General features: G+C 42.7%; 1 protein-coding gene across 1 annotated transcript; it reads left to right on the forward strand.

The window, feature by feature from the left end:
- The first annotated feature begins 735 nt into the window (after nucleotides 1–735).
- MRPL15 (mitochondrial ribosomal protein L15) lies at nucleotides 736–13,680 on the forward strand. The gene is made up of 5 exons (XM_048072452.2): nucleotides 736–896; nucleotides 8,155–8,312; nucleotides 10,924–11,089; nucleotides 11,591–11,714; nucleotides 13,106–13,680. The coding sequence occupies exons 1-5, from the start codon at nucleotides 798–800 to the stop codon at nucleotides 13,441–13,443; spliced, it is 885 nt and encodes a 294-aa protein (XP_047928409.1). The 5' UTR covers nucleotides 736–797; the 3' UTR covers nucleotides 13,444–13,680.
- Nucleotides 13,681–21,153: the final 7,473 nt, after the last annotated feature.

The raw sequence follows: 21,153 nt of genomic DNA on the forward strand, positions 1-21,153 counted from the left end.
TTGCTGTAGAGGAGGTGAAAAAATTCTGTCTTCCCTTTCCACCCCGGCATTGACTACACTGTCTCCTATTTAGTAAATGTAAATGTCACGAGGCGGCCTGCTGGTGCACCTCCTGCCTAGAAGGTCAGCAGTCAGCTCATAACTGGAGCAAGCTTTCAGTCGGCGCAGCTGGAGTGAACTCGCAGCCTGGTTAGGGCTGCTGCAGAAACAAAAGCTCCGTGCGGACCGGGCATACAAGAGCTGCACAACAGCAGAGTGGCCTGTGGGGCACGGGGCAGCCTGCCGACTGCGGGTAGGCATTCGGGGAACTTCGCTCCTAAAATCCTAAAGGCATCAGTGAAAATATCTGGGCTGTGAATCTTTAGAGCCTGGTGAGTTGGATATCTCTTTACAGGGAAAGAGGAGTCTGCATGTGAATGTTTTCTAGGTAGCCTGAGGTAGTGCAAGCTTTATAAGGCAAAACACTAGGTATTATAGTAAAAAAAAAAATAATATGTATTTTCCCTGCCCTAGTGGCTGAAACACCCTGGGACGGTTCCGCACACCATTTCGTACAGCTGTCTGGCAGACCACCACGAGAAGCAACACACTTCGCCCTGACCCTCGCACACTTTACAATGCAGCCACCTCCCCCCCTTCCACACCCTCCCCCGGCCGCCATGTCGGGGCTGCGCTTTCCCGGGCGCGCTCCCGCCTGGGCAGGGGGGGTAAGCGCGACAGTGCCGCGAGGCGCGCTTTGCGGCTGCTGCCGTAAAGCAGCTCCTCCCCGGCGGCGGCGCTGCCGCCCTTGGGCCGGGATGAGCGGCCCCGGCGGGAGCAAGGCCCTGGAGCTGCTGCGGTCGCTGCCCAGGGTCAGCCTGGCCAACCTGAGGCCCAGCCCCGGCTCCAAAAAGAAGGTGAGCGCCTGCGGCGGGCGGGCGGGCGGGGGGGTGTCGGCGTTGTGCGTTGTCCCGTGTCCTCTGAGCCTGGGTGCGTGGGGCTGTCCCTGTAGACGACTGGGCGATGGGTGGCCTTAGCTAAACTTGGGGGCCGTTGTTGTGGGTGGGAGGCTGTAACAAAAGTCACTGGGTGGACCGTTCCGTGGGTAGGGAATTGGCTTGAAGGCTGCGCACAGAGGGTGGTGGTCAATAGCTCTGTGTCCAAGTGGAGGCTGGTGACGACTGGTGTCCTTCAGAGGTCTGTCCTGGGACCACTGCTTTTTAATATCTTAATCAATGACACAGACAGTGGGATTGAGTGTGCCCTCAGCAAGTTTGTAGATGATACCAAGCTAAGTGGTGCAGCTAATACAACAGAAGGAAGGCAAGATATCCAAAAGAACCTGGGCAGACTGGAGAATTGGGCCTGTGTGAACCTAATGAGGTTCAACAAGTCCAAGTGCAAGGTGAAGCACCTGAGTTGGGGCAATCCCAGACATTAGCACAGACTGGGAGAAGAACTCTCTGAGAGCAGCCCTGCAGAGAAGGACTTGGGGGTTCTGGTGGATGAAAAGCTCGACATGAGCCAGCAGTGTGCGCTTGCAGTGCAGAAGGGCAACTGCATCCTGGGCTGCTTCAACAGAGCAGGGTGAGGCCAGCAGGGTGAGGGAGGTGATTGTGCCCCTCTGCTCTGCCCTTGTGAGGCCCCACCTGGAGTGCTGCGTCCAGGTCTGAGGCCCCCAGCACAAGCAGGATGTGGGGCTGTTGGATTGGACCAACAGTGCTTTCTAGAAAGGCTTACAGAGCTAGTGAGTACTCCTTTGCTTACTTTTAACCGCAAAGAGATATGACAAGGCAAGAAAATAGATGTTCTCTCCTGCTGCAGCTGTCAGGGTTCCCCTGTCGAGTGACTTACCTTGACCCAACTTCACCAGGGTCAAGAGGAACGGGAAGAAGAGGTCCTGTACAGAGCTGATGTGGTTATTCTTAAGGATTTTCAGACTAGTTCAGGCCCCAAAACAGCGTCTTCAGGTTTAGCATCCAGAAGTTCTGAGATTTTCTGAATTTGAGGTTTAAAGAAAGTAGAGCTAATATTTTCCTTTCAGTGTTTTCTCTCAAGACTTTTTATTTTTCAAGATAGCAGCTGGGGTTAGGAAAACACTTTTTTTTTTTTAAATCACCTCTTGAAAGTAGAGATTTTTTTGTATACTCATTGGGTCCTTAGCAAGTAACTTGCAATTTCAAGTAGGAAATTAATTATTATTTTATTCCTATGTTAGCACTAACTATTGGCCTCCACAATTGTACAAGTTAGAGCTTGTACAGTTGACCTCACCTCTCTTTCTCATGGAACCTGACATCTTTAATCTGTGATTATTCTGCTCATGTGAGTGGATTTAGGAGCATTTTACTTCGCAAACAAGTTGCCAAAACAATCCAGATGTTTGGATTGACTTCACTGACAGTCTGGTCAATATACCAATTGCACTCCAGTTTTGACCCCGAATCACCCGTGTATTTGTGTTAAATGAAGCCACTGCGTACACGGCGGTGTGGGCAGGTTGTGCCCTCCCTCTGCCTCCGAGCGCAGTGAGCCAGATCACGGAACTAAACCTGATGAAAACTAATTAGGCCAAAAGTTAGTTTTCATCCAGTTTAATTCCCTGGTCTGTCCAATGCAGGGGCAGGCGGCACAAGGGATCCTGCATGTAAAGCAGCAGCGTGTGGGTGAGGGACGAGACAGCTTCCTTTGGTGGCAGGAATAGTCCGGTCTAGCGTAAAGCTTCACTTGACCTTTACGCTGCTTAGCATTAATACAGGTAAAGCTGTGCATCTCAGATCAGGTGTTTCAAGCGTGTTCATGCATTTTTTTCTGATGTATGTCCACATCGGCCTTCTTACTAATATGACAGTATACAGGAGGTGATCGGTAACTTTGGAAAACTTGCAGGCACAATAGAAAGCATAAAACATCAAACTTTGTGTCTGTGGTGGTAGACAAATAGTCAGGTACCGTGATGCACTGAACAGTTTTCAGACCTCACTTTCACTGAACGTTCTGTGCTGCAGTGTTACTGCATAGCAAGACCCGCAGGATACGGGGTGTCCGCGGTTTGGCTGAGTGTTGAACACGAGAATAGAATGTGAAGAAACTGCCTGTAGTCTCTTCAATAATGACTTCTTTAAATTATTATTGATCCAGCAGGGACTCAGTCAACGTTAGCTTGTAAGCATTACAAATGCTATTTGAAATGTGTTGCTTTACCGGTTCAAGTTGAGGAACACGATGGAAAATAGCAAGTTTGTGTATTCTGTTGTGGAGATACGAGACTTAGCGATATGGCACTGCTCCTTCCACGTGTGTTTGCAGTCCAGTCAACGTTAGCTTAAATGGGAAAACTTTGTGAGGCCAAATAGATCCTACAAAATGGTGCACAGGTATGGTCGTGCCTCTTGGAGCTGAGCAGAGATCCCTTACTACGTTCAGCACAGCAGTGAGGAATCTGAAGCTTATGGCTTATCCCCAACACAGCATGAAGAAATCAAAGTGATCCTTAGTGCTGCAAAATCCTCAGTGCATGAAGTATAGCCCTCTGACACGGTAGGCTTTTAATAGCTAGGTCAGTGAGGGCTCGCACCGCTGCATTTAATATCTGGCACTCCCAGGTGCTCGTTCCTACCATTGTTTACTGCCTGTCTTGTAATGCTACAGCTACTGGCATACCTGTGCTGTACCGAGTGGTGCAGCTGATCTGAATTTGGGGGGGGGAGGGAAATAGAATCATAGAATCATAGAATATCCTGAGTTGGAAGGGACCCTTAAGGATCATCAAGTCCAACTCTTGATACCGCACAGGTCTACCCAAAAGTTCAGACCATGTGACTAAGTGCACAGTCCAATCTCTTCTTAAATTCAGACAGGCTCGGTGCAGTGACCACTTCCCTGGGGAGCCTGTTCCAGTGTGCAACCACCCTCTCTGTGAAGAACCCCCTCCTGATGTCGAGCCTAAATTTCCCCTGCCTCAGCTTAACCCTGTTCCCGCGGGTCCTGTCACTGGTGTTAATGGAGAAAAGGTCTCCTGCCTCTCGACACCCCCTTACAAGGAAGTTGTAGACTGTGATGAGGTCTCCCCTCAGCCTCCTCTTCTCCAGGCTGAACAGGCCCAGTGACCTCAGCCGTTCCTCGTACGTCTTCCCCTCCAGGCCTTTCACCATCTTCGTAGCCCTCCTCTGGACACTCTCCAACAGTTTCATGTCCTTTTTATACTGTGGTGCCCAGAACTGCACACAGTACTCGAGGTGAGGCCGCACCAGCGCAGAGTAGAGCGGGACAATCACCTCCCTTGACCTACTAGCGATGCCGTGCTTGATGCACCCCAGGACACGGTTGGCCCTCCTGGCCGCCAGGGCACACTGCTGGCTCATATTCAACTTGCTGTCAACCACGACCCCCAGATCCCTCTCTTCTAGGCTGCTCTCTAGCGTCTCATCGCCCAGTCTGTACGTGCAGCCAGGGTTTCCCCGTCCCAGGTGCAGGACCCGGCACTTGCTCTTATTGAACTTCATGCGGTTGGTGATCGCCCAGCTCTCTAACCTATCCAGATCCCTCTGCAAGGCCTTTCCACCCTCATTCGAGTCCACAACTCCTCCAAGTTTGGTGTCATCAGCAAACTTGCTCAAAATACCTTCTATTCCTACATCCAGATCGTTTATAAAAATATTGAAAAGTACCGGCCCTAAAATGGAGCCTTGAGGGACCCCACTGGTGACCGCCCGCCAGCCTGATGCAGCCCCATTTACTATAACCCTTTGGGCCCTGCCCGTTAGCCAATTGCTCACCCATCGTATGATGTTTTTATTTAGCTGTATGGTGGACATTTTGTCCAGTAGGATCCTATGGGAAACCGTGTCAAAAGCCTTGCTGAAGTCCAAAAAAATCACATCAGCTGGTTTCCCTTGGTCCATCATACGGGTGATCTTATCATAAAAGGAAATCAGGTTAGTTAGGCAGGACCTGCCCTTCACAAACCCATGCTGGCTGGGACCAATGACTGCTTTGTCCCCCAGGTGAGCCTCAATAAGTTCGAGAACCATGTTCTCCATGATTTTACCAGGCACTGACGTGAGACTGACAGGCCTGTAATTGCTAGGGTCTTCTTTCTGACCCTTCTTGTAAATCGGCACAACATTTGCCAGCTTCCAGTCTACCGGGACCTCTCCAAATTCCCAGGATCGTTGAAAAATAATTGAGAGAGGTTCCGCGATGACGTCCGCCAGGTCTTTCAGCACCCGGGGATGAATCCCATCCGGACCCATGGACTTGTAGGGATCCAGGTGGAGTAGCAAATCCCGCACACGTTCAGGGTCGGTTGGGAGTTTGTCATCCCCACCGTCCCAGTCCTCTAGCTCAGGGCACCCTGGGTCCCGAAGCCCATCATCGGCATTGAAGACAGAGGCGAAGAAGGCGTTAAGCGTCTCTGCTTTGCCTATGTCATTGTCTGTGAGGAGACCTTCCCTATCAAGGAGCGGCCCTATGTATTCTTTAGTTCTCCTTTTTCCATTCACATATCTGAAAAAGCCCTTTTTATTTTCTCTCACAGACACAGCCAGCTTCAACTCTAGGTGTGCTTTGGCCACACGAATTTTCTGCCTACAAACACGAACGGCATCCCTGTATTCTTTCCATGACACCTGGCCCTCCTTCCAGTAGCGAAACACTCTCTGTTTCCGCCTAATCTCCATTAGAATGTTCCTGGTCAGCCACGCCGGCCTCCTGCCCCGCCTGCCTGACTTGCGATATTTAGGAATTGCCTGATCTTGTGCTTCTAGGAGGCATCGTTTAAAGAATGACCAGCACTGGTGGACATCGAGGCCTTCAAGAGCAGTTTCCCAGGGGACCTTGCTGACTAGTTCCCTGAGCAGCCTGAAGTCCGCTTTCCCCATATCTAGGGATGAGGTTTTGGTGGCACTTTTCTTTCTGTCACCGTAAATTTTGAACTCAACCACTTCATGGTCGCTTTGACCAAGGCGGCCACCAATCACCACATCTCCCGCCAGACCCTCTCTGTTCTCCAGCAACAGGTCTAGGAGGGCACCTTTCCTAGTTGGCTCCGTTAGCACCTGCACCAAGAAGTTATCATCTAGGTGCTTCATGAACCTCCTGGACTTGCTCGTGTCAGCCGTGTGGCACTCCCAGTTAACGTCTGGCAAGTTGAAGTCCCCCATAAGGACAAGGGGAGTTAATCTCGAGGCCTCTCTTAGTTCTGTAAAGAATAATTTATCGGCGCTATCGTCCTGGCCAGGCGGTCTGTAATAGACTCCCACAACGACATCCCCTTTATTCGTTCGTCCCTTGATCCTTACCCAGAGGCTCTCAACTTTGCCATCTCCGACCTGAAGTTCCACACAGTCCAGCCCCTGCTTCACATACATCGCCACCCCACCACCTCGCCTACCCTGCCTGTCCCTCCTGAAGAGCCTGTAACCATCTATCGCGACACCCCAGTCACAGGACTCATCCCACCAGGTTTCGCTTATGCCGATGATATCGTAGTTGCAGGACTGGGCCAGGACTTCTAGCTCATCCATTTTATTCCTCATACTGCGTGCGTTCGTGTAGAAGCACTTCAGGTGCGTCTCCTTACACTCAGCACCTTGTGGATCTGCCCGAAGGACCTCACTGGCACCCAGCCCCTCTGATTCTAGCGTACCTTCCCTTAGGTCTTCACCGGTGTGCCTGGTTTTAGCCCCTTCCCCCTTCGACTCTAGTTTAAAGCCCTATCTACCAGCCCTGCCAACTCCTGACCAAAGATCCTTACCCCTCTCCGAGAGAGGCCCATCCCATCCGGTGCCATCAGGCCCTGTGTAGCATAGACCTTCCCGTGATCAAAGAACCCAAAGTTCTGCCGGTCACACCAGTCTCGAAGCCACGAGTTTATGTGAACAGCACGCCTTTCAGCTTCGATCCCCCCTATCGGAAGGACAGAGGCAAACACAACCTGCGCCCCTGATCCTCTAAGTAGTCGCCCCAAATCCCTAAAGTCTCTTTTGATCGCCTTCGGACTTCTCGTTGCTACTTCATCGCTACCAGCCTGAAAGACCAGTAGCGGGTAGTAGTCAGTGGGCCGTACCAGGCGCTGGACTTTCTTGGCGAAGTCTCTCACCCGAGCCCCAGGGAGGCAACAGACTTCTCTGCGAGTTGGGTCCGGTCGGCATATCGGTCCCTCTGTCCCTTTCAGAAGGGAGCCCCCCATAACAATAGCCCTTCTTTCTTTTTTGAAGGATGATGTGGCCATGCGGTGTGTAGGTCGCCTTGTCTTAGGCGCCCCCTCCAGCTGGGACGGGTTTTTATCTACTTTATCGTTCGGATTGTCTTGTTCTAGTCCTTCATATCGATTATTTAAGGGTAGATGAGAAGGTGAGGTGGGCAGAGAGAGGGCTCGCCTACCACCCCGAATAGGCACCTGCCTCCATTCCCCCCCTTGATCTAGTTTTACCTAGTTTTACCTTTTATGCTCTAGTTTTACCTTTTATGCTTTCTATTGTGCCTGCAAGTTTACCTAGTTTTTTTATATTGAAATAGTTTTACCTTTGCTTAGATCTTTGATCCTGTTCACCATTTAGCTATGTAAGTGCTTTTCCTGGCACAAACAGGAGGTGAGTGCAAGAGGATTGCTGAAATGCTGTACTTATGGCTGCAATTCTAATTTAAAGCGCTCAGGAAACTAATTGTGTAGTTTCATGGTCTTAATTTAAGCAGTAATAAAGTTTTGAAATATAATCTTCTCTTCTGATTTGTAGCCAGTGGTTTCAGACTTGCTAAAAAGTCTGAGTCCATGAAAAGAACTATATGTATGTATAGCATGTGTAGTCTGTTCCCTTGAAGTGATTTTTTTCATTGTTAGTGTTCAGAAATTTCTGAGCACTGAGCAGCTTTCTTGTGAAATAGGAGGAAATATCAAAGGTTAATTCAGAGGAATTATCTAACTTGGGGAGAGCAGGATATTAAGAGGTAGGATTAAGTACTGGTATTTCTTTTGTTGCAATACCTGCCTAGAACTGTGTGCAAAAATGACATCAACTGCTTTTCTGAGTATTTTTCCCCTTAGAAAAGAGCTATTTTTTTTCCCTCCGAGAATCGGCATTTTGTTAAGTTGGTTATACCTCTGAAATCTTCTGTTTTATAAATATTTATCTACAAAGTCGTTGACTAACTGTGCCGTTCTTTGTTTTCAAGGAGAAAAGACGTGGTCGCGGAAGATATGGAGGTAGAAAGTGTGGCAGAGGTCACAAAGGAGAAAGACAAAGAGGAAATCGTCCCCGATTAGGCTTTGAGGGTGGCCAAACTCCATTTTATTTGGCCATACCAAAGTATGGGTTTAATGAGGGACATAGGTAAGTTTCCTCACATTTAAGCAGGCTGATTAACTTCTGAGTTTAAGTGTTCTCCTGAAGCCAGAATCTGTATAATATGCCAAAACAGGACTCACTGAAGATGAGATATTCCTCTGTGATCGTTAGCTTGCCTGTCAGCACAATCTCTCATTTCTTGGGAGATTTAATTTATTTTAATGAATTAATTTATTTTTTGTTGTTTTATGCCTCTTATTTGCCCTTTTCTTTGCATGATTCTTCGTATGTTGCATGTGCCCATGCCCCTACAGCTGAGCGCATTTCTCCTCTGAGGCCATTCCTCTGTACATGTTTGTTTTTTCCCATTCCTCTCTTCTCAGCAGATAGCCCATTGGACTGACTGGAAACGGCCCCATTAGTGAACTCCTGTGAAGATGTTAGGCTTGGAAGTGTAATCCAAAGTCTTTCTTTGTTATTTCACTTTGCTTTATTCACTCGAAGCTCTGATCTGCTGCCAGCCAAACAAACCTGCTTCTGCTCATTACTGTACATTTTAGCCATGCGAAGCTGCTGCCTTTGTCTGTCCGTGCTCCATCTGTTCCACCTAGTATCTTAAACTGTTTAATACCAAATCTGTTGGATGAGTCCATTAAGTCATCTTTCGCCATTGTTCTCAGGCATTCTGCCTTGGCTGTCACTTCTGTCCCTTTTTCACATTGTACTTGCTTGTGCCATTGTCCATCTTCCAGCTTTTTAAAATGATTGTCCTAACATGTCTTTTCTCTAGTTGCTATTCTTAGCTGTGGATCTGTGTGTCAGTGTTTTTATTCATTTTCTTTGCTATACTGACAGATAAAAATTCTGTGTTTTTTTTGTCCTTTTTGTTTAAATCTGGTTTTTGTTTCCTACGATAGCATGCATGTTGCCTGTGTCACTAACCATTTTGTTGCCTTTACATATGGTCTCAAAAACTTCTATATCCATACAGTGCTGCTCTGCTACAGGTACTAGTTACAAAAATGCGCCACATCTAGCAGACAGTTGAAGAATGAAAGTACTAATGTGTATTTATTCAGAAGTTGTTAAACTTGCAGTTTGATTTCATTTGCTGATAAAACTTCAGCAAATACCTGCACACTTTTATAGTTTCAATTTATACATGAAGTGTAACTTACAGACCTGTCCTCTATTATTAAAGGTTTTCTGTGCAAGTCTTGTTAGTTTTGAAGTGTTTTAAACTATATTTCCAAGTACTCTCCCTCTTTACTTAATTTATTGTAAGAGTAACCAAGAAGCACTTTTGATACACAGAGGATGTGCTGCAGAATGCAGACGCTGATATTATGTTAACAGCAGTCACAAGTTTATTCACAAAGAACACAAATCCAAGCCTCTGCAGTGAAAAAAATTGAACAATGTTTCGGTGCTTTTTGACCACATCTGGCACATGTGGAAACAACAAAAAAAAAACTTCATAATTTTTCAATGTTTTCAAAATTCCAGTATGAGGCTACTGTAAATGTTTTTCTAGTGAACATGGTAAGTGCAATTGAGAGACTATTGTGGCAGGATAGGAACATGCTGAACAGTGTCTCTACCTGTTTATCTTCACATCATTCTTTTTTTTTCTGTCTGCAGTGGTGTTTCTCTGCTTTTTGAACTCTTGCTCTGTTAGGAACTGTCTGACGGGTAATTCTGCTGCTTGGTTGTTTTCTGTTTCGTTTTGCTTAGCATACCATTAACAGAGATAAGCTTTTCATTTTTTCTACTAACACAGATTTCCAGTAGTGGTGGTGAAATAGATCATTTGAGAAAGTTCCGAGCAGCAGCATAACTGGTATGCAGGAGGTGTAGAACCAGGAAGGACTACCCAGAGGATTGGTTTGTGCAGTAAAGTTAGAACTTCATAAAATGCAACAGCAGATTCTGCTGAAGATGACAGCTACTGACAAAATATTCCATTTTCCTTTGGGGATATGGATTAATGTAGATGTTCTTAATATTTCCCTCCCTTGGAGGATGTTGAGGAAGATTCCATTTACTACCTGTTAGATGTCAGGTGCAGTGGTAATGAACTAAAAAAAACTTGTTGGATAGAGGCAAGCGGTGCAGGAGCATATACTGGGCTTGGCTGCTACTCTGACTAAATTTCTATGGAAAGGCAGAGGCACTTTGTGTTTTTATTGTGGGTGTTTTTTGTTTGTTTTTATTCATTTGTTGTCTTTTGGTTGGTTGGATATTTTTTTTGGTCAGATTTTCCAGATGCATCACTGAGGCTGCCAAGATGGATTCACTTTGAAAGTGATAGTTATTCAGAATCTTGTTGACTTACCAAGAAATGCTGATGCTTCAATTTCTTCATGTCTTGCTGCTTCCTTAAAACAGTCAGCAGATAGAGAGGTATTCTGGAGTAAAAGGATTAATGTCATGTTAGGGATGGGAACTGAATGCGTAATGCAGTCTTGAGCTCTAACTGAGGCTTGTAAGTTTAGTTTAATGCAAATATGGTTTTGGCTTATGGATGACTGTTTCAAGCATTTTCTTGGTAGTTCTAGGACTAGGTAGAAAATGCAATATGTGCTGTATATCATTGACCAGGTCTATTCAAGTTTCATAAACATCTTTTGTTCCTTTTTTTTTTTCCTCTCCCCAGCCTCAGACGTCAGTATCAACCACTCAGTCTTCAGAAGCTGCAGTACCTGATTGATCTGGGTAGAGTTGACCCCACACAACCAATTGACTTAACACAGCTTACTAATGCCAGAGGTGTAACAGTACAACCTCTCAAACGAGATTATGGCATCCAGCTGGTGGAGGAGGTATGCATACAAAATAAATTTGTTTTAGGCGGTGTAAAGCATTGAGTTTTCAATTTTTCCACACCAGGCTGTCCAACTGTCCTTCTCCTTCCTCTGTTTTGGAAGCATCTTTGTTTTTGCAAGTTAGTTTTCTGTGGATTTTTTTTGTGATATTAAATCCACTAGAGGGCACTGTGTGTTAGCAAAATAATAGGGTGGTGTTTCAAGACCAGAGAGACTATACAAAGGTTAAGGAACACATAACAAGAGGTCAAAAAAGTATTTCAGAACAGAAAACTAGAATGTACTGAAAGAAATGTCTGAAAATTTTGGACAGGCAGGCTTTTTTACTTGAACCAAAGTGACTGAATGAGAACAATATGGTTACTGTTCTCAGTGCACCAAACAGACAAATCAATATTTTGCAGGACTTAATGTTTCTTGTAAGTTTGCAGAGAGGATTGAATGTATGCCTTAAAACAGTCATTTTAATGTTACTCTAATATGTTTTGAAACTTACAGGGTGCTGATATTTTTTCAGCAAAAGTAAACATTGAAGTACAAAGGGCATCTGAGTTAGCAATTGCAACCATAGAAAAAAATGGAGGTGTTATTACAACATCGTTCTACGATCCAAGGAGCTTGGGTAAGGATTTCCACTCTTTTCTGTCTGTGAGAAGATGAAGTCATCCAAATCTCTCCAAATAGTTCTTACTGGATGATCCTCCACTTTCTCTGTTCTGAGACATCCAGCAACATATATATATATGTTATATATAACACTATGTGCTTTTTTAACTGTTTAACTGTTCACCTGCTGAGCCCTACTAGTGTTAATAGTTATTTACCAATCAACCAGTTAAAGAAATGTAAGTAGCTCTGTAGATAGTGGAACTAATAAAGGACTGTTTCTTTGGATTTTTGTATTTCAACTTTTCCACACATTTAATAACCCTAGGAAAATTCAGGGGAAAAAATGGGCTTAAATAACAATGGGTTGTTGATATATTTTATTTAAATACTTTTCCACTTAAAGTGAGGAAGTAACTAAGCTAGAGAAGGTCAGAATGGTTCCAGTCAAAATGGCTATTGTTTTGAGAACACTTTCACTGAAGAATGTGGCTTTACTTTGCTTGAGGCTGCATCCTGTCTAATATTCATTCATGCACTTTTTATTGGCCATAATGGAGATTTCATGTGTGAATGAAGCTGAGGACAAGAGGAGTAGATATTTTCCAGTGTGCAAAATATGTTACCCTGGACTGATACAAGTTTGTTTGTTTTCTGATCCAGAAAACGATCTAAATATTGAATTTAAAAGGGTCTGGAAAGTAACTTGCCGACTGTAGCAAAATTTGAGGAGAGGATACTCTCACAAATGTCTAAAAAGAATCACAGAATAGTTTGGGTTGGAAGGGACCTTAAAGGCACCTAGTTCCAACCCCCTGCCATGGGCAGGGACACCTCCCACCAGACCAGGTTGCCCAAAGCCCCATCCAGCCTGGCCTTGAACACCTCCAGGGATGGGGCATCCGCAGCTTCTCTGGGCAGCCTGTGCCAGGGCCTCACCACCCTCTGAGTGAAGAATTTATTTCCTATATCCAGTCTAAATAGGTGTACATACTGTTGATTCTTCATTTAAAATACTTACAGAAACATGAAATTCTATACTTGTTGACTGTGTAAATAGCCACTTCTAACCTGGAAGTCCATCTTTGGAATAAGATGCCATCTTCTGGCTTAGTTATTGTATCTTTCCAAAGCAGACATTCTAAATGCATTAGAAATTATGATTCATCTGGATTGTTTTAACTGATCTTTATAGTGACAGTTGTCACTAGAATTGTTTGTTTGGGTAAGTGTGACTTGTAAATATTTAATTCTGAACAAGAATATTAAGATTTGTTTTTTGCTTGATATTCTTTAATAAATGAGTTTAATAACTTCTTTAGCACAAAATACCAAAGAAAAAGTGTAATGTCTCTAAATGTTGATTATAAAGCATCATACCTAATTTTGTCTCTTCTCTGCACACAGAAATTTTAATTAAGCCAGTAGTGTTTTTTCTGCGTGGCCAGCCTATTCCAAAGCGGATGCTTCCACCTGAAGATCTAGTTCGCTACTACACAGATGCCAGTAATCGGGGGTATCTGGCAGATCCATCCAAGGTTGAAGAAGCCAGGCTTGAACTTGCCAAGAAATATGGTTATTCCCTACCAGACATAACTAAAGATGAGCTCTTCAAAATGTTAAGCACACGCAAGGATCCCAGGCAGATATTTTTTGGTCTTGCTCCAGGATGGATCGTAAACATGGCAGACAAGAAAATTCTGAAACCAACTGATGAGAGGCTGCTAAAATACTATAGCTCATGAATTCAGGACTAGAGACAACTGCAGGTGTACAGGAAACATCTGGGTATGAAATAATGGATACAAAGTGGTGTTTGTTTTTTTTAAGACTCCTGTTACACCAGACAAAACAAAAATTATTGTTTATGTAATCTACTGGCGTAGCTCTCAATTTTTTTATTGTCATAATACTGTCCATAAAAAATCTTAACGTTTGGAAACAGTTTAGAGTCTGACATAAATAAAGCGTGTGTTTGGGCACTTTCTCTTGCTATGATTTACTGTTTACTTTTTCAGAAAAAATATCCCAGTGCTACATCTGTTTTAGGGGATGATTCCAGAGAGTAGCTTGACTTGTAGTTTGCATTCTTCTCCCCTCAAAATAAAATCTGAAACATGGTTGTACAAAACAATATTAAGTTTTACAAGTGGTGCATAAAATTTTCTACAACATTAATTGGAATGCTATCTTGAATACCTCTGAGAAGTAAACCATCCCTTATTTTTTGGATGGGGAAAATTAAGAACAACTGAAAACATCGTACAAAGTACAGAAGAATTCATTAACATCTTCAAGTCTACAGCAATGATTTGCATTTTGCCACTGCCATCAATAGCAACAATGTTTGAGAGAGATTTATTTACTTATTTATTGTCTTATTCCTTCAGATGGAATTGAGAAAGACATGGTGTGCAGTTTAAAAGAATTTTATCTAAATTTAAAAAACAAAGGATAGCTCTCTTAAATCAATGGTTATCTTTATTCAAACAGCACTTAAAACTTATCCAGACACAAATGTAATGTCATCAATAAAAATGCATCGCAGAATCCAAGGTGAATGAATATCCTTGCATCTGATGACATTAGATAGTGATGCACAAAACATGCAGTAAGGGTGCAGTTTTCAGCTTGATCTCAGGCTGTTTGTGGCAGCAGACAAATTAATTTAGGAGATGTAAAAATTATCAACAAATTACTTTTATGGGACATAGTATCAATTTATCAATAGTGTCAATTATCAGTCTGGGTAAATAAATTTCCAACAAGTATTTGTTTCATCAAGTTGTCTATCGTACTATGTTATTTCTGTCCTAGGTTTTATCTGCATGATTAGGATTGGGCATTTGGAATGACAAACCAAGCAGTAAATTGAAAGATGAGTCTACATTCATTTGTCAGAACTTGATCTGACTCCTCACAGGTTAATAAGATGCTTCATAATGACTTGAACTTTTAATGGAAGCTGAATTTGGCTTTAAAATGGGGATAATTTGGATATCAGGATGCAGGAAATGGTCCGGAAGACCAGAACACAAGAATAAGTCTTGCTTTCCAATTTTTTATGTGCCTTTGGAAATGCTGCTTATAGTTTCCTGTAGCTGCCAAACCATCCCATCTCCTCGAGAAAGCCGTCCAAGTGCCAGAATCTGCTTCTCCTGTGTAACACCTGCAATTCACTTGTGTGCCCCAAGAAAAAAATCATCTGCGTTTTCTTTCAGAGAATAACACGAAGCAGATTAATTTTTTTTTGGTGTTTGTCAAACCAACCCAGATTGTTGCGTCAGTCAACAAATGACATTTACAATTAGTATGAGCATCTGTAACCCAAAGCAAAGTAAAACGTCTTCCATCCTCATGCTGATAAAATAGGATGGAATCCAGAGATTAACAATGAAATATTACTAATTTTTTGACAATTTACTCTTCAGTTTCTGTTGTCAGTTATTAACGTGTGCAAGATGCTATTAAAAATGAGACCTGACTTGTGGTTTTGAGTATTGGTGAAGCATAGCAAAACAACACCAGTACAAATTTGGATTGTGAATAGGAGGATTTTGGTCTTAGTGGCGTTAACATCAGTATTTTTTAAGGTGCACAACGCTTTTTTGGCACATTAGGACTAATACCTTGTGCCAAAACAAGTATAGGTAGTGTTAACTTGAATGTGAAGTAAATAACTTTCTCACTTTAGATGTATCCTGTTCTGCATCCTGATGATTGTTGGTTTGGAAACTTAAATGACAAGCAATACTCTTTTTTTTTTTTTGGCCTTTTTTTTTTTCTGTTATTACAATACTACTGCCTCCATTTGGAAGGAGTTGGAGGGGGGGAAGAGTATTTATTGCCTTCCCTTATTTGTGCCATAATGTTTCTGTTTTTATGAATCAATTCACAATTGTGTTATGTGGAGGTGGTGGTACTCAACAGGAAAGCTACTTAACTGGAAGCAAAGAAGGAAGTTAGTCATATTAGTGAAGACCAGAAGACAAAAGTGTTTATGTATCATTGTGTATTTTTGGGAGGAGAAGAGGGGGGAAGGCAACTGTGTTTCCACTCCTGCTCTTTGTATTAAAATGCACAAATTGCTGAAAGCATTTTTTTTTTCTAAATCAACTTCTTTGATACACACACGCGTGCACACACTGGTTACTGTAGGTTTCTAAATGGTTTTCAGGTGAAAGGGTAACTTGGATAAAATGATAACAGTGAAAGAAAGAATGAAAACAGGAAACAGATGTCTGGTGACGTCGAGTGATTGGATAGCACTTATTCAGTGAACGACGTCTTAGTCACAAGGCAGCTGTATCCTGGCTCTGATACTATAATGCTCCAAGTACCTTGGAGCCAAAACAGCCACGTTCCACAAAATCCGGTCATTCTACTTTATAAAGGTGATCTTTTATCATCGTATAATTGGAGAGGGCAAAAAGGGCTGTATGTTGCTTTATTTAAAATATGCAATGCTTGTCTTTTTTTTTTTTTTTCTGTTTACAGTAGCTAGCATTTTATAACACTCGTTCTGATTTTATTTACTAGTGAAAAAAGTGACAAGGCTATAGAGGATTTCCTGTTCATTTTATCTCGTCAGGAACACAAGTCTCCCAGCAACCAAATACAGAATTATCAAAAGCACAAGTAAGTTGTTGACAAGGTTTTTAATAAATGCACAATAAACAACCTCCCAATGGACTGTTGCTCACATGACGGTCAGGCTCTTTGATGCACGACTATAACCCAGCACTGGCATCTAAGCATCTAAGGCCAATCTCTTTACCAAGGAATTTGTACCATGTTCTAATATTCATAAGATAAATGATTGCTTTGGATATCCTATTCCGATGATTTTTAGTTGTATTTTTTTTTCATATGCAAAATGTATTATACAGCAAGAAGCACCGAGTTTGCCATAACTGGAAAAGCATTATCAAATACCTGAGGAAAAGAAACATATTTGTGCTGTAAAATACTGAAAGTCATATTAATTTTCAGCAATAGTATGATACTCTTGAATTGTTCCTTGGTAAAACTGATCATATATGTGAGACTGAAATCAAAAGAAAGGCCTCTGAACAAATACATGGCTACATAATTAGAAACTGTCTATTTGTTATGAGATGGACCCTACCAACAGTAGCTAGTCAGTATTGTACTTGCAGGTGGTTGACTGCAGACTTGAAGGCCAAATAAATGTATTTTCCCTTTCATTTATATGTACAACAAAGTACTTCAAAGAGCTGCTGACTTTTCATTCACTATACTGCATACTATAATATTTGTGTTGAACAGCCAAAAGTTGACCAAACCGTTCGCTGATTTCCAAAAAGTAACAAATAAATAAGTTAGTGGCCCTGATCTGGATCTTCGCTGGCAGAGCGCCAACATTGTTTTGACATACAAGTGTAATTGATGTCAGTGCTCCAGGAAGTCATATAAAAGTGATCAATTATGAAGATAGCTTCCCATTGCTATTTTATTGTTTTCTATTTCATTGCTAAAATCTAAAATTTTTAAATGCTCATTCAAAGCTACTTTTGTACTGTTGAGCACTCACAAGTTCTGTAAAAATGTCTCTATTAATTTGAAATAGTTGCACAAGTTTCGTATTTTAAATATTTATTTTATCTCTCATATATCTCTAAAATAAGAGAGATCCAGTGTCTATCCAAAATGGACAGTTTAATATTCCAGATGCAGGTTTCTCTCTTAAATTTTCCTGATCAGAGATCAGATGGGAATAGTTTTACAGAACTCCCAATCTGTATTTCAGTTTATTGCATTGTGGTTTAATATGTGAAAAGTTGTACTTGGAAGTCCTGGTGTGCCAGAATTCTTACCCAGCAGAGGAAAGTTATGAATGTTAAGCTCCTTCATCTCCTAGCCCAAGTGGCCACCTTGGTCTTTCGTAGCAGAAATGTCTGGCATTGTCTAAAGAACTGCCAGTTTCTCGGTGGGAGCAAACTGCCCTCTGATCTATTCTGTCTCCTTCGGCTACGCTCCCTCTGTTGCATCTGCACCTTTCAGCCGCCTCTTCCCACTTCTCCTGTTGTAGTTGTGGGAACTACAGGGCTCAATCATTCTCACAGTGTCATCCTGTCTGGCCCACTCCAAGTTTGAAAATCTGGTTGTTTTATGTGCCTCTGGAGCAGGAAAAGTGTTGATCATTCCTGCATCTGTTTATACGAGGGGGTTTTTCGTGGCTTGAGTTTCCTGGACTGGTGTTGCTTTTGTTGTTAAAAATGTCAACAGCAAAGTTGTTTACTTGTTAACCTTGTAGATTCCAAGACACATGCTGACCGGTGCGTGGGGCCCTTTCAGCAATGGATTTGGAGCTTATTAAGAGTCAAAGAGCACTCCTAGAAGGGTATCTGGGTGCTTAACTCAAAATTGCACACACTAGGTATAAGTCTTAATGGACAGGTACGTCTGCATTTCAATGCATCAATGCCCAAATCAGTCCCTCCTTGCACTTTTGGAAACCCAGCCTCTGTAAGGTTCATACTAGTCTCCTGTTAGGATTGCCCTGTCTGGAATCTAATCTGTAAACATGGGCAGATTTGCCAGAAAGCCTGCCATTTCTTGACGTTTATATTTTTATTGTTCTCCCCTGGGCGGGTAATGACACTTAGAACAGTCTATGAAAAATAAGTTGATAAGTTAATTTACGATGAAGTAGTTCTGTGCAGATTTTTGGATTATTATTATTTATTTTTCAATGCTAGTATAGTTTGTCTTGCTCCTAATGTGGAGTACCTAAAATTAAGAAAATAAATTCAATCTTAATATCTAAAAAGGAAGGTGCTTTCGTAATTTGCTTGAATGTAGCTGTGGTTCAGAGCTTCAAATGTTAGCATCTAAGTCCGCTTTAAAGTTAATATTATGAGATACTTTCTAATTTCAAAATTAATGCAAGTCTAATTTTATATTGCTCACAAGTAGACAATTGTTTAATTTTGTAGTCGGTAGAAATCTGACTTGAAATCTTGATACGGTCAATGGAGCCTGTAGAATCACTGTGTTTAGCCTGAAGCAGACACCTGAGCTGCTAAATTGCTCTCTGGGCTCCACGGTCTGCAACAGTGGTTCTAACACACAGCACACTCGTATACACCCAAACCTCAGGTGTCTGGAGCTGAATCCCACTCTCTGTGTCTTCAGTGCTTGAAGTGTGAGCTTGGATGTTCTCCTTAAGGATCCACATATCCCCTGTGTGAATTGCCTAGCTCAGCATTGGGAACTTCTGAAGCCTAATGACGTATTTGTCTTTGAAAATAAGCATGCTGATTTAAAAAGCAAGTCAGAGGACATCGTAATGCCACAAGAAATGAAATGCTGGCAGTCATATGATGCGTGTTATCTTGCAGCTATGGGAGACAGCAGCTTTTACAAGTTACGGAAACCATTGGTAATCCCCTCCTAGAAGTCTCTGACCCTTTCAGGGCTCCCAGTTCCTGGATCTGCAGTGGTATTGCCGTTCAAAATTTGCTAATCCTCTTGGCCCCCACTGTGTAAAAGGTTGCTGTTGCTTGTGCTAACTCTAATGGATGTGTTTCCTCTGTAAGCAAAGCATGGAAATTAAAGCCACCTGAACACGTGAATCAGAACAAATGGGAGAGGAGGATGGTGCCTTTCCAAGGAGTCTGCTTCAGCAAGTGGTGCTTGTAGCTGTCAGAGGTGACAGCCATTTAGCCACAGGTGGAGTCTCATTGCCTTCTGAGAACATACAGTCCAGTGTGCCTCTTATGGACCCCCCTATAACTGCTGTGGTGAGTTGTGATGTTCGTATAAAACATATTCGGGACTGACCCTTGTACAGATTTTGACTTGCCATTTCTTCTGCTTTCAATGATTTCTGGGTCCCTGGCACCCCAAAGACAGGTTTGTTTTTCAGTGCATAGGCAATCATTTATCCCTCCTTCCCCCCTTCCACCCTTCCCCCCCCCCCCGATGTAAATAGCACTAATCACCACAGCAAGCAGTCTGGGTATGGGCCATGTAGTAGACTTGAGACTGCTCCAGTCAAAATATTATTCTACTTGTTTTATGTTGGGCTTGGCTGGCATGACTTTGCTGCTGCCCTGACTTCTAGGACTTGTGAAATGCCTGGGACTTTGTTAGTTTTTGTTGCCTCATTTTTTTATTTTTTATTTTGGTCATTGTAGGAAGGCTCCAGCAATTACAGGTTCATCATTAAGGACAGGTATTTACTAAGGAATGATCAAGAAATGAATGACCATAATGAGGATGTGAACATGTTGCAAAATTCTACCTGTGCCAGTTTTTCTGCAATCATTTGTGTGCATCTGAGGGAATCAAAGCACAGGGATGCTATAATTTCTTCTTTATTAATTGTAGAAAAGCTTCTCTGTCCATTAAGAGAACCTAGGAAGAAAAAGGAAGGCAATGATCTGTCAAGTAATTTTTGCTGCACCTTGTGAAAAGTTCATTTTTTCCCACTTTAAACTATTGCTCTCGATGAGGTTGGATGACTTTCCTTGCAGCATATTAGGAAGCCATGCACAGAACCTGCAATGGTCCCAGATCACTATGAGCATTGACATGCAGCTGTGGCACTCTAGTTGGCCCTAGTAGAAGAAAAGATCATTTTCACAGGCTTGGAAACACAAGAAACAAGGTATGAAATTCTCCATCTGAAGAGATTCCAAAATCAGAAAATGGCCTACTATTCTGCAAGCCCTACTCAAACTCTGCTGCTTGCTTAATTACCCTTTATTTTTGCTGACTATACTGCTATGGACTGTGAGTGTTCAAGAAATCATTTAAAGAATACATTTGAGGTTTTCTTGGTTGTTCTTACAGTTTTCAGCCCCGCAGGAATCTTGTTTCCAAGCATTGTTCCTGTATCCAACAAGGCTAGAAACAAATTTAAGAAGTGGGAGCCAGCATTTTTGTGTGATGGCATTATTCCAGGAACTGGTGCTTTAGGATAAACAGTAAATATTGTAGGGCTTGCAAAACAGTTACTGATTCATTGCTTATACCCTGCTGATTTTATTAATTGCCTGAGAGCATAACTCCACTGCTGCATACACAGGTGACCTCTGGTCACATCTCCTCAGCATGGAAGTAACGTTCAACACTCACCTTTTGTTTCCAGCATCCAAACCTGAGGGTAACAAATGCTATATGACCTGGTGCATAACCATCCCACGCAAACAGCATCCTTTCCCCAAATTACAAGACTGCTAGGATGATTTGTAGTGCTGAGATTTGCATCAACTCACTGGGATAGGGAGAAGGTCCCGTGTCCTTCTGGACAGACAAGGCTGACACCTAGTGACGGGATGGATTTATTCCTAAGGGGATTCACTGAGTCCTGGTTCAGCGACTGTTGAGTCATTTCTAAATCTGGAAGGTTTAAACTTTGAAGTGAACAGTTCATTTGTTTAATCATCACTTTTGGACTTTGTTTTCAGTGTTTCTAGTGTACTCTT

Source organism: Anser cygnoides, chromosome 2 (genome assembly GCF_040182565.1).
Source record: "Anser cygnoides isolate HZ-2024a breed goose chromosome 2, Taihu_goose_T2T_genome, whole genome shotgun sequence".
Classification (NCBI taxonomy): Eukaryota; Metazoa; Chordata; class Aves; order Anseriformes; family Anatidae; genus Anser; species Anser cygnoides.

Excerpts from the sequence above, each read along its gene's own strand:
- MRPL15 (XM_048072452.2), top strand. The coding sequence starts at position 798 with ATGAGCGGCCCCGGCGGGAGCAAGGCCCTGGAGCTGCTGCGGTCGCTG. Across the intron at positions 897-8,154 it reads GCCCCGGCTCCAAAAAGAAG|GAGAAAAGACGTGGTCGCGG; the intron begins GTGAGCGCCTGC and ends TTTGTTTTCAAG. Across the intron at positions 8,313-10,923 it reads GGGTTTAATGAGGGACATAG|CCTCAGACGTCAGTATCAAC; the intron begins GTAAGTTTCCTC and ends TCCTCTCCCCAG.